The sequence below is a fragment of the Amblyraja radiata genome, chromosome 5 (genome assembly GCF_010909765.2).
Source record: "Amblyraja radiata isolate CabotCenter1 chromosome 5, sAmbRad1.1.pri, whole genome shotgun sequence".
Classification (NCBI taxonomy): domain Eukaryota; kingdom Metazoa; phylum Chordata; class Chondrichthyes; order Rajiformes; family Rajidae; genus Amblyraja; species Amblyraja radiata.
Genome location: NC_045960.1, coordinates 44,059,808 through 44,077,094, shown reverse-complemented (window position 1 = coordinate 44,077,094; position 17,287 = coordinate 44,059,808). Strand labels below are relative to the sequence as shown.

Genomic DNA, 17,287 nt, shown 5'->3' with positions numbered 1-17,287 from the left:
TCTCCAAAGTTTGGGACTTTCTTTTATACGTCTGATATTCAATTATATTTTATTGTTGCATGTACCTAGGTACAGTGAAATTCTTTGTTTTTGCATACAATCCAGTAAAACCATGCAGCAGACTTCACTGGGCAGTACACAAAGAGTCGCTATGTTTCTGGCGCCAACAAATTTCAAAAGTTTTTAGTACAGTCTTATCTTCTCACAGTGGCAAACCAGGCTTGCCACATTGGCCCGCCGGGTCCCTTTTCGATCTCGGTGGCTCTCCGCTGGGTCCCTTAGGTGACTCTGTTCTTGGTGGCTCTGTTTTGATCTGTTTTTAGCATGATAGAAGGAGGGGGATATATGCCATTTCCATCATGAAGGCACACTGATATTTGAGGTGGTCAAGTGCAGTCCTGTGCAGCAGGTTTAGTTATCACACATTGCTCAGTACGGAGCCTTGTGTGAAGGGCTTTGGTAAAGAGATATTCCTGGTATGAGGTTGATTTCAGCTCTGGGATATGCAATGGCAGGTCAGGGTAAACTGAAAAACTTACTGCCAAAAATCATTTTTACATTTGGCTTTAATCCCACCTCCTTCTTTGGTCTTGTGCCTCTTAAAAAGATTAGAAAAATATCTCTTGCATTCCTTGGATTCCTGAAATGGGAAGTAAATTGAGTTTATCTAATTTGTGAGAGATTTCTGGCAAGGAAGGTTTGTGCAAATAATCAAGCTAGGCAGGATTATTTTATTTTGAGAAGCATTCAGCTGCTTTGGATAAGCTATTGCAATAGCTTGCTTTGGCTCATCTAAGGAATATTTTATTTTACAGCTAAACACTGGCAACTTTATTGATTACGAATTCATGGGGAAATAAAGGCCCTACACCTGTTCATTATTTTACGAGAATGCAATCCTGTATTCCTCTCCAACTATAGCAACAACAGTTAATAAATGTAATAGTCATATTTAATCTGTACTATGTTGGAAGCTGCTTATGATTTTACAAAAGATACAGGCACTAAAATTCATTCCAAATTATCATTTTGAACTATATTTCAAAAGTGGAGTTGAATGTGCAGCCATTGATCTATATTGCACCATGTATGAATTTCTAGACAAATTTTTTTTTTTAAATCAGGAATAAAACAGTTGTGTTATTAATGTGATATAGGCAACTGTTGTGCACTATATTGCCAGGATATTGCGGCTGGCAATCAGCATTTGTTCTGAATTTATCCAGTGGAGATGCAGGCCTGTCATGCTTGCCTGCGATATCCCAGTTTGATGATTAGGCCCTGCATTGAACTAAGGCTACAAACCAAGCTGTGAAGAAGCACAGGTGACAAACCTCCCTTAACATCAACAGCTGGAAAGCCAACCCCACTCCTTGCCATAACCATCACACCACATGCTTGTCTCTTGGCATGCCTCTTAAAGATTTTGAATGTTTCTGTTAGTTCTACATTATTTGGGAAACTTTCAAAATCAAAGAATCAATGGGAAAGTTTTTAAATAATAAAAATAATAAACAAATGCATATATTGGCATATGAAACAAATGGCATATTGCAAAAAAGATTGAACGTCTTTCTGCTTGTCCTACTTCTCCACTGCCCTCCAAGCTCCGTCAAATCAATGTTGTCATGGTTTGTGCTAAACTGCACTCTGGGAACATTCCACAAGGTGGCGTTCCATAGTTTGATGGCTCCTTCACCCATTGACGATTCACCCATTCCTTCTATCCAGAGATGCTGCCTGTCCTGCTGAGTTACTCCAGCATTTTGTGTCTATTTTCCATAGTTTGACTGTAATGAGTGCAGTAGGCAGCACAGCCAAGGATGTGGCCATGGACATGGCTAGTTGGTTTTGTCAATCCCGTGAAATGCCGTCACTAAAGAGCAGAACTGTTGACTTTTTACCAGTAAACTACAGGTCAATATTTTTAAGATGACTAACTAATCAGTGCAAGATAATAATGTACATTTTAAAAACATTCTTATTTCACACTTCCTTAGTTAATTTCAGAGAAAACAGGTCTGTTAAATATCACCCAGAATTGTTTGTTTTAACATGTTGGCAGTGAACTACAGTTTATGGCTTTCCTTGGCTTTGGTCCAGCTGCTATAATAGATGAGAGCACGACTACTTTACTTAAGCTACATTTGGGCAGGGAGTAAAATGGTTTATTATGGCATGTTTAGTTCCTAAAAGCAGTATAAAAACAAAATGTACAAATATGACGGCATTGTGAAGCACTATCAAGCTGTATGTGGAGGGGGGGAGACACATTTGTGTCACGTAGTCATTGCTCATTGGCATTAATATTGAGGAATAGTTTCATTAAATTGTGCAGGTCTTCTAGTTCCTAATGAACTGAAATAAATTGAAAATGCAAGAAACTGCAGATGCTGGAATCTTGAGCAAAAAACAAAATGCTGGAGGCACTAAAATCTGAGGAAGTGTCCCAACGCAAAACGTCATCGCTCCATTCCTTTCACAGATGCTGCTTGACCCACTGAATTCCTTCAGCACTTTGTTTTTTTGAAATTATTTTTAGTGTAGCAGTATTTTAAAACTTATTGGAAGAAAACATAGCACCAGCACGATAATCTCCCTTTATCTAATGACTGCTCATAACTATTTTGGGCATCAAAATTGCCACAAGCATTCTACATGAAATTAATAGAGATTTCTCAAATTTGTTTTAATGGGCTTGACAACACTGCATAAAATGATCCCAATCACATCACTGACTGGCAGTGTTTGCTGGTCTTGCAAGATGGTTGGTGTGAGAAGTGGATGTGGTATATACACAGGCGCTAAGTGATGTATAGTGGAGCTGAATCAACTTTTTGAGTTGAGAATTTTACAAGGCTGTGTTACATTTCATCTAAAAATGCTTTACAAAGATATCGTTCCGTGGATATGATATAGTGGACATATTCCGTGGATATGATATAGTGGACATATTGCCAAATTTCAAGATCACAGCTAAATGAACAAAAGATAGCTTTAAAGAAACCAGTCAAAAAAGGAATGGTTCTAATAAACATTTACAACTCAAAGATGATTGTTTAATTCTGATTATGCTGATTTAAAAATCAGCAATTCAAAAATACTGTGTAAACCTATCTGTTAATTAAAGATTTTTTTAATGCATATTTTAAAAGTTAAGTCTATGTTTTGAAAAATGGTTCCGTGGCATGATTTGCTAATTTTCTGCTTTCTCTTTATTTGTCGTCAGGTACGATAGTTCCTTGACTCCAGTCCCACCAACTGATCATGGGTTACCGGCATTACATTATTTTGAAGACTGGGGAGTAGTAACATATGGTGGTGCTTTACCAGCAGGAGTTAACCGCTCCTTCCTGTCCTTCAAATCGGGTAAACTTGGAGGCCGTGCAATCTATGACATTGTTCACGAGAAGAAATATTCACAGTGGATTAAAGGATGGACAAATTTTAATGCTGGGCACGAACATCCTGATCAGAACTCTTTCACCTTTGTGCCTAATGGTGTGCCTTTCATCACAGAGGCCTTGTATGGCCCAAAGTACACTTTCCTCAACAATGCTTTAATGTTTTCTCCAGCCACCTCAGAAACGTGTTACAAGCATTGGGAAGGGCAGGTGACTGAAGCATGCAACTCAAAGTGGTTGAAATATAAAAATGGCTTTTCTGCGGACTGCCGTGGCCAAGTCATTGCAGCTTTGGAGCAGAGTGGCGTGGTCTTTATCCGTGGAGAGGCCGTGCATGCTTACAATCCTAGCCTAAAACTGAAGAGTTCCCAAAGGAACCTCCTCCTCCTCGAACCGCAGCTTTTACTGTTAGTGGATCAGATCCAGTTGGAAGAAGATAGCCCACTGGAGAAAATGAGTGCATTTTTCCATAATACAGATGTGGCTTTTGAGGAAACCTCAAAAGATGGGGTGAATGGAGCATATGTTCAGCAAAAAGATGGTCAGTATACAATGTTGTGGATGGATGATAAAGGCAAAAGTGAAAAAGGCTCAATGGCATTCAAGGCATACCCTCGTGGATACTCATACAATGGAACGCATTATGTGAATGTTACAACAACACTGAGGTACCCAGTAACCAGAACAGCCTATATCTTCTTTGGGCCTTCAGTGGAGATTCAAAGTTTTAGCATTCGAGGAGATTTGGATCGAATCGATGTATTTCTATCAACACGTGAAAACACCTATACAGTTTACCTCTTGACTGGCGAAACGTCTGTGAAACCACTTTTTGCTATGGTACTAGCTAACCACCAGAAAATTGTTTTTGACAAGGCTTCTGCAATCAGGGATGTTTCAGTGCAGGAGGCACGAGATTATGTGAATGTTGTTGAGGAAAATCTACAGCATGCAAAGCCAGTTTTTCAGCAGTTGGAGAAACAGATCTTAGCTCGGGTCTTGAACACTGACAACTTCCGAAAGACTGCCGAGCATCTTTTAAGACAATCAGACAAAAGGAAGACAGCGGAAGCCATTGAAAAATTATTTTCCGTCTCGCTTCAGCAAAACATAGCAAAAAAAGGAAAAAAAGGAAAAGGTGACAATCTCAAAGTTTCCAACAGCCTTCCAAATATTTTTGCACAAATTGAACAGACTGAGAAAAGAGAGCGACAGAAATTATTGCAGCTAAGGCATGACGAATCCTCCGATGAGAAAAGTGGCAATTTGAGGGAGATTTTTGATTTTGTGGACAATTCTTATGTGAAACAAGAACAAGGCACAAACAAAAATGTAAAACATGGTTATTTCAAACCAGGAACCACTGTTCGAAGCACTGCACAATCACTTTCAGCTTCCTACACAAGAGTCTTCTTAATATTAAATATTGCAACTTTCTTTTTCCTATTAGCTTTACAGCTAATTCGGTTTCAGAAAGCACCAAGCTTGCACGCCCAAAGATTTCTATATGCAGTTCTTCTTTTGGATAGCTTTGTGCTACTCTGCTTGTATTCCTCTTGTTCCCAAGCACAGTGCTAGCTCATGGAACCTATCTCTTGAGAGATTAAGTATATGCAGAAATTTTATTAAATGATGTACTTAATGCAAGTACGAGATTTGCACATCAGATTTAAAAGAAAAGGTATTTAACAGGAAAGCCAAAGATTTGAGAGATCATCAGTAATAAAGAAAACTCTGTTATCTGAACACCTGTTAACCTGAATTACCCTTGAGGAAGGCATTGGGTGAAATTGTCTCATTGCACAGCTATTTTCTACCTTTTTCCACTTAGTGGATTGAATCATATATTTTCTTTGTACTCTATTTTAAATTCCTAATTCTTGGCATTCTGCAGTGTAAAAAACAGAATGTCAAGAGGTTTGATCATCTGCCAGCCTTCATATTCCACCAGGAATGTTTATTTCATTGGGTTGTTTCAAGGCATACTATCAAACTAAAATGTACATAGTATTGAACAAGATATTGTTTCATTGTTTTGATTTTGACTTATCGTGATGTATTTTTGAGATATATATATTTGTGTGTAAATGTATATTCAGGTGGAACTGTGCCTTTAATTTGAAGCACCCTATTATTTTGTCACAATTCCTCTGGCTAATATTAAGATCTAAGTAAAAATCATTGCCTTAGTCTGTTGATTCCAGCTGGATCAGTCATTCTTTCCAAGATCACTCATTAAAGCACAATGTTATAAAGTACTCCTTAAACTCCTAAAAGTGTATACTGGGATTTTTTTTTTCAATAAGGCATTGGAGTTATGATTTATTGTTCTTTATTTTTAATGGATGAAAGTGAGAGTGACAAAAATGATACACTGGCATGTTAGAACAGTACACATTTGCCTGAACATGTGCCGTGAGAAAAAAGCAGCCATACTTCCATTCAATATTTTTTTCATGAAATGCTATAGGATGATGTATGCTTATCTGTGTTTTCTATTGGACATCAGCATATCCTAATGTTTCTCACACATTATTATGTCCGTCCTTTGACTAAATGAATGCCCATGAAAAATCAATTTTCACTGCATTTTCAAAGTAAGTTCCTATAAAAATCCAACATGCAATCTAAGATAATTAATTACCAAAAATACTGGAGTAACTCAGCAGGTCAGGCACCTTCCCTGGAGAACAAGCATAAGCGACATTTTGGTTTGGTTCCTTTCTTCAGACTGATTTTAGTAGGGGATAGAAAGCTGGAAAAAAAGTCAGGGAGAGCAAAGCCTGGCAAGTGATAGATGTATACAGGTAAGCAAGGTTTGATAATTACTGGTACACAAAAATGCTGGAGAAACTCAGCGGGTCAGCAGCATCTATGGAGCGAAGGAAATAGGCAACGTTTCGGGCCGAAACGCTTCTTCAGATAATTCTGATAATTAATGTATGCAAATCCACTGTTTTATTTTGTAATTAATGTCAATTAAATTCATTTTAAGTATTTAACTAATTACATTAATTTAAAGACAACCTGTCTTTGACATAATTTAATTACAAGGACCTACAGATGCAGGTTTATACCATAAAAATGCACAAATTGCTGGAGCACCTTAGTGGGTCAGTCAGCAATTATTAAGGATATATTTACCTATTAAAGAATCAATTACTGACTGGCCATGCTCTGGCCTGCCCCTCCTCTTTTCCAGCTTTCTTTACTGCCCCCCTGCAATCAGTCAGAAGAAGTCCTAACCCGAAACGTCACCTATCCAGAGATGCTGCCTGACCCGTTGAATTGTCTCAGCATTTTGTGTCCTTTTACTTACATAAATACTATCGTGTGTGTTTACCTATTTTATCCTGTACTTTGGACATTGGTTGAGCATTTTTGAATCTACGTTACCTAAAAAGTCTGACCAATGAAGAATAGCTAGCACAAATGTTGGTGTATTCTAACTACTTTTTCCAATCTTTCAATTTTCTGGGACATTTTTTTTACATTGTCTGGGAAGTGCCACTGTTGAAGTTATAATGGAACAACCTAGCAAGAGGTAAGGTCAGTACTGCACCTGGATTGTTCTTGAGGAACTTTGTGCTCTCCTGATACAACACTCATTTATTTATCAGTGTATTACTGACACCACATCAGCCAATGTGTTGGAGGTGGGATGGGGGGTGAATGACTCAGTGAATATTGTTCAGCAAATGATGCCAATTGACTAAGAAAGCAGAGCTAGATTAAAAAGCAATGAGGTTTACCTATTTACCAGCTTGATCACAATAGACACAGCCCATGCATTGGTATTGCCGTAATGCTCCACTGTCCTTCTTGGCTATTGTGTTGTCACAATGTGCACGATTAACTATTGCGATGGTACCGACTGCAGAGAACCGAGATGGATTATCCATTTGATGCTAACTAGCCATCAATATCTTCCTGTACGAGTCCTTTTGTTTTTCCTTATGTTCACCACAAGCTTTCATTCACACTTTTACATTTACATTTTTTTGCTTTTTGTTAATGTTTTTTTTTCAAATTATTCACCCATCATTAATATGTCTTCCACAGTCTATGAAAGTAGAAAAAAAAATAAGGGGGGAATTTTTATTTATTTGTCCAAATTTTTTTGGGTGTGGATATTGTTGACAAGACTGCCTTTTAGTTCCCATCCTGAAGTACCTTTGAGAAAGCAGTAATGAACCACCTTTGTGAACTGCTGCAGACTATCTGGTGAAGGTACACCCACAGTGCCCCTGTCAGGGTAGCTCCAGGATTTAGGACGCTGTGGTACTGAGGACATAGTGATATGCTTCCATATTACAATGATGCATGAGCACTAACATTACAGGCTCGTGCTGCCCTTGTCCTTCTTGGTTATAAAGGTTGTTGGGTTGTGAGGAAACATAGAAACATAGAAAACATGGAAAAATAGGTGTAGGAGTAGGCCATTCGGCATTTCGAGCCAGCACCGCCATTCAATATGATCATGGCTGATCATCTAAAATCAGTATAATGTTCCTGCTTTCTCCCCATATCCCCTGATTCCTTTAGCCTTCCTTAGTCAAATCTAACTCTCTCTTGAAAACATCCAGTTAATTGGCCTCCACTGCCTTCTGTGGCAGAGAATTCCACAGATTCACAACTCTGGTTGAAAAAGTTTTTTCTCGCAGTAGGAGTAGTCAAAGTGGGTAACTTCTGTGCATTTTCCAGTGGAGGCAATGAAGGGTTAGAGTGGATGGATGGTTTGTCAAATATGCCACTTTGTCCTGGATGGTGTTGAGCTTTTTGAAAGTTGTTGGACTAAAGAGGCAAGTAAAGAGTATTTCATCATGGTTGATTTGAACGTTTGTGGAATGGCTTAAGGGTAACCAGAAAGAGAATAATTCACATATGGGGGCTAGACCATCAGATGTAATGCAAGGAGATGAGGTGCTAGTGAGGAGAGAAAGTCCACAACCATACACAATACACAATGGTGTCCAGACCTCCTCAGAATGTTGATGTTGTGGGACTTGGGGGAATGGAAATGCTATTGAATTTCGTTGTCTCTGTACTGTACACTGACAATGACAATTAAAATTGAATCTGAATCTGAATCTATGCCTGATCGGCCTATGCTTTGCTGATTGCTACAAATTGTTTTAGCCTTCTCCACTCAGGGCCGGATTTACGTATAAACTTCACAAGCTTAAGCTTAGGGCCTCGAGATCTAGGGGGGCCTCGGCAGGGCCGGATTTACCTATCAGCTTCATAGGCTGAAGCCTAGGACCTCAGAATCTAGGGGACTCCAGCCAAGGTGATTTTCCCAGAGGAAAAAAAATCCTGAGGAAAAAAAAAATTGGAGCGCTATCAGGGTTTCCACTTTGACGGAAATTACCCGATATTCTGGTTCCGTCCTGCTGGAAGTTTTGGGGGGGGAAATTGCGACCATCCGCTCCTGCGCAGTTGGGGGAAGCCGGTGATGCTGTCTCTCCGCACGTGCGCAGTGGGCCCGGGCGGGTTCAGATCTCCATTTGCACTTCACACAATCACCTTGATGCATCATGTCTACCAAAGATCCTAGGTGTCTACTCCAGGTAAGTTGTGGAATATTGCGTTGCAGGAGTGCCCGTTTCTCCGGGCCGGGGGGGGGGGGGGCTGCAGTGTCTGTGGCGCGGAGTCAGAGCCTCGCTGCGTGGGAGGGAGAGAAAGGGGGAGGAGGGGGGTATGTGAGAGGGGGAAAGGGGGATTGAGAGAGTGGGGAGAGAGAGGGAGGGGAGGGGGGGAGGGGGGAGAGAGAGATAGGGAGGGAGAGAGAGGTGGAGGGAGAGGGAGGGGGAAGGAGGAGGGGGGAGAGAGAAAGGGGAATTATCTTTAGTGAGATTGCAAAATTAAGGTAGGTTTTAGAGCAATTATATTTTCTCCTCCATATGAATAATATCAAACAATTGGAACTGCTTTCTTTTCCATGACAACAATTCTGAAAAATATGTATTCCATAGTTTGCGACTTTCTTTTTGCATCATATTTTTAATGTGCACGCACTAACACAGTCGAACAGTAACAGGCAATCAAATCAACACACAAAACATTTTCTAAAAAATGTTTTATTTACTGCAAAAAATTTGTGTTTTATTTGTAGTGTTTGCATGCTCCTTTATAACATTTTACATAACATTTTACAGTACAACTTGATTATTAAAACAAGGACAGTTTCAATTCTTGATTATAAAAAATGTATACAACAATGACCCCGATCATCCCATTCCACCCACTCATTACTCTTGACTCAACCAAAATTATTTCTGAAATATTGGTCATAAATTTGGTGCAAAAATGCTCCAAAATAAGGCTCAGAATGCACCAGAGAGCATCTAAAACCCCAGAGCTTCCAAGGCCCTTTGGTGGGCCCTGGACCCCGGCCACAAGGGTCTTTGCACTTCGCGCTCATGATATGCACTGCGTGCACTTATTTCACATAAAATATTTGTAATCCTGCTATGCCACCCCCATTTTTGAAAAGCTTCGTAAGGGCCTGGTGTATAATATTTTTGACTGTCATAGGCCTTTCTTACATATGCTGTCACAACGCACTGTAGTCTCTAAACACTTCAGTAATTTTTCTTGCCCTCCATTTCAGAATAATAGTGTTTTAAGCCGATAACTCGACACTAGCACTGGCAATAAATAAAAAGCGCAGCTTTCCAGCTCTTATCTCATTGGCCACACTCGGCTGCAAATCGGTGTCAATCTGGTGGACTCTTCCATCTTCCACTCGTCGTGGGGGTTGGGAGGGGCCTCACAAGTGGAATAGCCTAGGGCCTCTCTTCATCTAAATCCGGCCCTGTCTCCACTATTCAATAAGATCCTAGCTGATTCTTCTGAACATGACCAGAAACATCTTGCTCCATTTATACAGAACTCTAGTATGATTGGCTCTTGAATATAGTGAACAGGACTGGTTTCCCAACCTAAGGAAGCACATATGCAATGGAGAGAATGTATGGAAGAGTCACTAGATTGACTTCTAGTTTGGTGAGTTTGACCTGTGAGAAGAAATTAAGCAAACTGGGCCTAGACTGGCGTGCTTAGAAGAATGAGAAGCAATCTCAATGAAACACATAAAATACTTACAGAGCTTGACTAGATAGATGTGAAGATTAAGTTTCCCAAAGTTAGGTTGGCTAGAAACAAAAAGGGGCAACTGTTAAAGCATGAGGTGAGAGAAGACATTTGTGTACATAAGGGTAGTAGATCGTTGGAATTTCAACTGTCATGGAGGCTCAATTGTTGCAAAGATACAAGATTGCGGTTGATAGAACTTTGAATATTAAGGGAATCAAAGGATATTAGGTTAGCACTGGAGATTGGTGCTGTGGTAAGAATCACCTATGATCGTATTAAATAGTGTGGCAGACACCACGGACCAAATGGACTATGGACACAAAGTGCTGGAGTAACTCAGCAGGTCAGGCAGCATCGATTCAGAAAAGGTCACCTATCCAAGTTCTCAAAAGATGCTGGTTGATCTGTTGAGGTACTCCAGCACTTTGTGTCCTTTGGACACAATCAGCATCTGCAGTTGCTTGTTTCTACCGAATGGTCAACTTCTATTTTTGTGTTCATTTGGTCAGTACCCGTTTTCTCCCTGTCCATTATTCTCCATCGTTACCCATAAGAACTCAAGGCTTATATTTTCTGAGTGTGCATTTTGAACATACTTTATTTATTATTGTCTAATATTTGAAATTCCAACATTGTTAGCTTCGTGTTCCCTCGATCACTCTTCCATCCTCTGAGTTTGGGTTTGGTCGTCATTGATGCAGGAAAAATGAACTAATTTTGACCAGATTTATTGTTAGCCCTCCTATCTCAATTGAAAAGATTAATGATTCATGCTGTAGAATAGAATTGTTCAGAATATAGGGCAATGGGGAGAAAGCAGGAACGGGGTACTGATTCTGGGATGAACGGCCATGATCACATTGAATGGTGGTGCTGGCTCGACGTACAGGTTTGTAGGTTAATTGACTGTATAAATGTAAAATTGTCCCTCGTGTGACTAGGAATGGGTTAATGTGCAGGGATCGTTAGACTCGGTGGGCTGAAGGGCCTGTTTCCGCGCTGTATCTCTAAATTAAACTAAACTAAACTAAGTTTTTCACCTCAGTACACGTGACATACTAAACTAAACTCAAAACTCAAAATCTTTTCTATCACCAGATGTTTGACGAGATTGCAAAATGATGGCAATTTTGGGTGGGCGAGCGAGGCAGAAGTTTAAAACATTTATATCACTTTTCACCCTGCACCAAACCCTTCTCTTTTAATTTCAGTAATTACATATCTTACATTTTAAAGATCTTATTCACTTGCATGAAAACTGATGCAAAAGATAGCATGCTTCCAGGGGAGAGCAATGGACAACTCATAAAGATAATTGAAGTCATGATGGAATTGCCGTTATTTGTCAAGAATGACTGCAGCATCTACACCGAGCTGCAGTATCTTTTGATATTCGTTCAGACTGACATATGGAATCTGTTACTGAAAGGCTGTATTGGCAGGCACATAGCACTCTGCAGTGCTCTGCTTTTTAATTAGATTTTGTTTCATGTTTCCAACCCCTTTCCTATAAATGGTTATCGCCAGTAAACGGCAGATATAAATTATTTACGAAGCACACTGAGAAGGTCTGAAAGGCTGCAAGGAAGTTGCAACAGCAGTCATTAGGTCCGTTGCATGCTCGGAAGATGGAGAAATTTAAGACCCTGCTGAATTTTGTTCTCAGGCAGCACACTACACTGGGCTACAGCTTTCTGGCTTTAGCAACTGCTGGAGGGGAACAACTGTTCTCTGTTGTTGTGTTCAGTTGTCCCTGTAACTCATGGAATTTCATCTACAGCATGGTTTTTCTTCTTGTCCCAGCCCTGGTTTTATTCCTACTGGGCTATTTCATAAGCAACCGAACATGGAAGCTGTTTACTGGCTGCTGCATCAATCAAGCTAAACGATGCTCTAAAAGGATCACTTTGCGTGGCATAAAGATTTTTGTGCAAATCACCATGGGAGTTTTAGTAGCCCCAGTAACGTGGATTTGTGTTGCGTTGCTGAATGGAATGATCTATGAATGTGGTATGTCTGGCTCCTACAACAATTACTTAAACACATTCTGCAGTAACTCTTCCGACAAAAAATGCCATCAAAACCTTTATTATGTGCCCTGTGGTCATTCATCTTTGCCTCAGTCCACCCAAACTGATATTCGCCAACTACTTCATGCACAGTCCCAGGTAAGAAATATATTTGGTGGCAGATGTTATTGTTACTGTACTTTCTTCTGCAGATTGAATTGCCATTATGTGTAGAACCTGTGCTTTTACGTTCAGCCAAGTGAAATATGTTCATCATGTTTACTATAACTATACATCCAAACGCACTTAGCACACCAATAATGTGTTTAGATTCTCAGAGCTCGTGTTGAAGATGAGGGGGCGTGTACAAGTGGAATATGTGTCTCAACTTGTTGCGCATTAAGACTTTGATTATTCTTAATGGATATATTCTTCCCATGTTGAATTGCTAATCATATTTAAGAATGTGTCATAGTATTTCACGTTTTCCTCTTTGGAATTGGGAAGAGACTTGATTGAAGTCTGCTTATTTCTGATTTTGGTCTTTAGGATGGAATTTGTTGATTAACATACACTTTTCTGCCACCCAGTATAAACATTGATGATAGCTGGAACAGCATTCTAAACTAGATGTTACATTCCGTTTTTAACTTATTACAGTTTTAAAAAATAGTGTGCATAAAGATTTAAAAATACACTAGTTGGTCACAGAGCACTCAAGGACGACTATATTAAGTAACTAAAACTATGTGTTAACTATTTCTATTCTGTCACCATGATTAATGAATATTAGTTTCCCAATTATTAAAAGACCATGCATGAAATTACTAACAATATTAGATAGATTTGGCTGGAGAACACTATGAACAGAAAAATCAGGTTTAATGTTGAACAATTTGTGCCTGAAATGCACTTTAATTTTATTATTGAAGAGCGTGATTATCACCTGGCGTGTATGAAGGAGACTCGATGCCGTGGGTTTGTTGAGAAAGCAGATCACATCTTTAATAATAGCTTGCAATAGCCAATCTGGAATTTATTTTCTAATGCCAGCAAGGCACGAAAGGTGATCTAATAGTTAAAGATTGTACAAGCAGCACAGAAGTAGTATTTTATTTGTTTTGCTCTTGTCCTACTGTTATTTGTATAATTCCATTGAAAACTGTTTTAAACACCTAACAATTCCTTGCTATCTCAATTGTCAGTTGTCCTCATCTCCAAATTATTGTCACTGGCTGGTGATCTGCTGCTAGACTTTTCTGGGTGTTCTTTCAGCTTGGAAATTGTAAGAGCTGGCACAAGATTTTACTTTCAAACAACGGTATGTTTTATTGGGCAGAATTTGAAAGAATGTGAAGTCATTTGACAGACAGCATTACTGGATTGCAAGGGCTCTACAAGTGCAGAAACAGTTGAAAGAATATTTTTCTTTTCAAATGCCTCTGGAATGAATAGAATTATTGTGTTATCCTGGGCTCTATGAAGACCAGAGTCAACATTGTCATCCTTTTAAAAAAACATTAAGCAACAAAATGGAAAGCAATTTCAGGTTCTCTACAAATTAGCATAATGACATGCTTAGTTGACCATTTATGTCGCCTCTTTTATACCTTGTGAATTGTCCTGCCTTCAAACATCAAATTCAGTTGTTGAAATTGGCAGAAATCGGTCTCAAAACACTTCCCATGTTTTACACTAGAAAGTGATTGATTATATGCATTGTTTGTGTAGATAATATGAAGTATTAAATATTTTCTTATTTGTAGATAATCGGATGGAGCTTGATAGCAGCCATCACAGTATTTGCCTTGGCCTCCACCTGCATTGTACGCTGCTGCTCTCCAGTCAGCTTCCTCCAGTTGCAGTTTTGGAAAACCTACAAGGAAAAAGAGAACGAAGTGCTGGAGAAGAAATCGGTTGAACATGCTAAAGAAATGGCAGAGAGAAATGTGAAGAGTTTCTTCGAATCCGTTGCACCAAAGGCGTTCAAAACTCCAAGCAGAGTGGCATGGGAGGAGATTTCTATGCTGTATAACTACAGCGAAACTGACCAATACTACAGCACTATACATAAATATGCAGAAAAGAAGGTCGGAAACACCCATGTGTCATCTACCTTTGTCAATGTGGACGTACCTGCTGTGCTGGACTTTGTTGATGGGAGCAAATATCCAGCTGACTCCCATATTTGAACTAACGCTCAGATGAGAGCATCTGCAGTAAATTTAAGCTTTGCCTGGGGCCTCAAATGTTTGTATGCCAAAAGTAAGCAACAATATTCGTTTAAATGGTGCCTTTAATGCTACTTTGAATGTGGATTATTTTTTTAACAATTCATAAATTTACGTAGAAAATCTTTTTTTGAGAAATAATTTTACCATCGAATATGGGCTGACTCTGAATGGGAGCTACCAGAGGAAATGAAGCAGGACTCCTCTACCTTGTTGCAGAAGGTTACCGTCATATGTTAATTCAGACAAAAAATTATAAAGAGAGAATATCATGAAAGCTTATTGTTAAATTTTCATATCTTCCAGTTCTCATGTTTGATGTAAACAATTATTGGATGATTTATATACTTACTTAAATGCTTAAAAGCATTGCATACTTAAACTCTCCCTTCACTAACATGTTCAATGTTCTAGTGAGAATACTAAAGAGTAAATTAAGATAAGAATTATTTCCATCAGTGAGCTGCGATTGAGTCAATGATAGTCCCATTTGTAACACTGATAAATCAACCTTATCTGCACATTATTTGATGATGTCTTGAATTGATTTTATTAGTCAAATGCATTTGGATCAGGGTTTTACCACTGCTGCTAGATAGGTGGATGGATATTCATAAATCAGAGCATGTGAACAGATTTATTAGATGTACTCCAAGCTTGAATTATTCCCTTATCATGTATCTATACACTGTAAATGGCTTGATTGTTATCGTATTGTCTTTCCGCTAACTGGTAGGCACACAACAAAAACTTTTCACTGTACCTCGGTACACGTGACAATAAACTAAACCAAACTAAACTTGAGGGTTTGAGGCCCTCAAGGCAAAATGGTTGTAAGCCTCGGGTCCAATTCATGCATTACTAAATAGTAATTGCTAAAATAATGTTTCTAGATTGCACACTGAACCTGATGGATAAGGTTCATATGTTGTGTAGATGTCCTAATTCCAAGGAATCATGATTGAAGGGAATGAGATGGATGGAAACCCAATTTATCTCGTGTGACCATCCGTCGAGATCAAATTAAATGAAGATCGAATGAACCGTAATTGAGACTGCTGAATCACTGTACCATGTGTCAAGATTCAGTTAATCCACATGTATTTGATAGCATTTCTGTAACGAGATAGCCACAATGGGCACAGATGGCATTATAATCAACCTGGAACCACATCTCCAGCTAAATTGTTTTCTCTGCAAATGAAGGCTAAAGGGATTTTTTGTTTTACAAAAGGGAAAAATCCACAATTATAATCCCTTAATTTATTAGAAAGCCATTGTCTTTCAAACGGGACTGATGGGACCCAGTGCATTGGTAAGATCTTTCTGCCTTGAAATGATCACCTCTGTTATATAACTAGGCAAATGCCCATTGATGAAACCCACACCAGTCAGTGCACTACATGGTCTCCTTTGAGGTAAGTACTTGGAACTCTACAGCAAATTGCAGAATTGAAGATCCTTTGTATTTCAACATTTTGTTTGCAATTAACTATAGCAGGGAGGCAACACAAAAGTATTTTTAATAGATTTATATTATAGTCTCAGACGACCAAAAATATCTTAATCCAAATATCGAAAAAAGATGGAACCAAAATATAAAAGGTGACCCAAAAGTCTGAAGAAGGGTCTCGACCCGAAACGTCACCTATTCCTTCCCTCCATAGATGCTGCCTCACCCGCTGAGTTTCTCCAGCATTTTTATCTACCCAAAAGTACATAGCACTTTTTGCCAGATAAGCTTTTTTTTGCACCTTTTATCTCCTATTAATTTATTCAATTAACTTTGATTCTAAATTAGATTATATTTTATCACATCAATTTACTGAGTAAAAACTGCAGCAATATTTTTATTGATATGATGTTAACATATACTTTATAATTTCAAGCATACATTTTTCAAAATGCTTTCATTGTTAATATTTGTAGTACCTATAGGAGAAAAAAAATCAGAAATGTATATATTTATAATACAAAATAGATTTTAGTTTTATCAGGTAAAAGCTTTAAGCCGAAGAAAATTGGTGAAAATTTCCTCACACTTACTCTGCACCTTCAACTCATCGGAATCATAAAAAGAGTTACAAAGCAAAAAACAGCACAGGAGCTGCCCTGACAATTTGTGGCTGTAATGCTGATATAAACCTGACATTCTAATGTGAATTACAATGTCATTTGTTTTCTCCCTACTACACAAAATAGTAATATATTATTCTATCGGATGGTAAGGTAAAATTTATAAACATGTGGAAGCAAAAAAAGTCAATGTTTATTTAGAAATATAATTTTTTGATGTGTTAATGTATGACACATGTGAATAAGAACATTTGTACGTTTTTTTAAACAAGTTATATTGCTTGGCTGTCATTCTATTTATCAATTTACTACATCTTCATTTATGGAACTACAAGTGTTATATAGGAATATAGAGGCAAAATATGTTATTTTCTACAGACCATAAGATTGTTTTGTTAATATTTACTGACAATGTTCATTCTTTCGTGTTATTAGTAAATAAAAAATCATGTAAAAAATTACTTGAGCG

General features: G+C 38.5%; 2 protein-coding genes across 2 annotated transcripts in view; both read left to right on the top strand.

Moving 5' to 3' along the window:
* dse (dermatan sulfate epimerase) overlaps positions 1-5,676 on the top strand; it is an 84,513-nt gene extending 78,837 nt beyond the window's left edge. Inside the window, exon 6 of the mRNA XM_033021116.1 lies at positions 3,230-5,676. Within this exon, the coding sequence (XP_032877007.1) occupies positions 3,230-4,982 (1,753 nt within the window). The 3' untranslated portion in view covers positions 4,983-5,676. The remainder of the gene's footprint in view (positions 1-3,229) is intronic.
* Positions 5,677-11,821: 6,145 nt separating this feature from the next.
* Positions 11,822-17,267, top strand: LOC116973243 (calcium homeostasis modulator protein 6-like). Its single transcript, XM_033021133.1, has 2 exons — positions 11,822-12,670; positions 14,278-17,267. The coding sequence occupies exons 1-2, from the start codon at positions 12,131-12,133 to the stop codon at positions 14,701-14,703; spliced, it is 966 nt and encodes a 321-aa protein (XP_032877024.1). The 5' UTR covers positions 11,822-12,130; the 3' UTR covers positions 14,704-17,267.
* The last annotated feature ends 20 nt before the right edge of the window (positions 17,268-17,287 follow it).

Bases quoted from the DNA above. Each gene is read 5' to 3' on its own strand.
- LOC116973243 (XM_033021133.1), top strand. From the start codon at position 12,131: ATGGAGAAATTTAAGACCCTGCTGAATTTTGTTCTCAGGCAGCACACT. The intron at 12,671-14,277 runs GTAAGAAATATA...TCTTATTTGTAG, and splicing joins TACTTCATGCACAGTCCCAG to ATAATCGGATGGAGCTTGAT.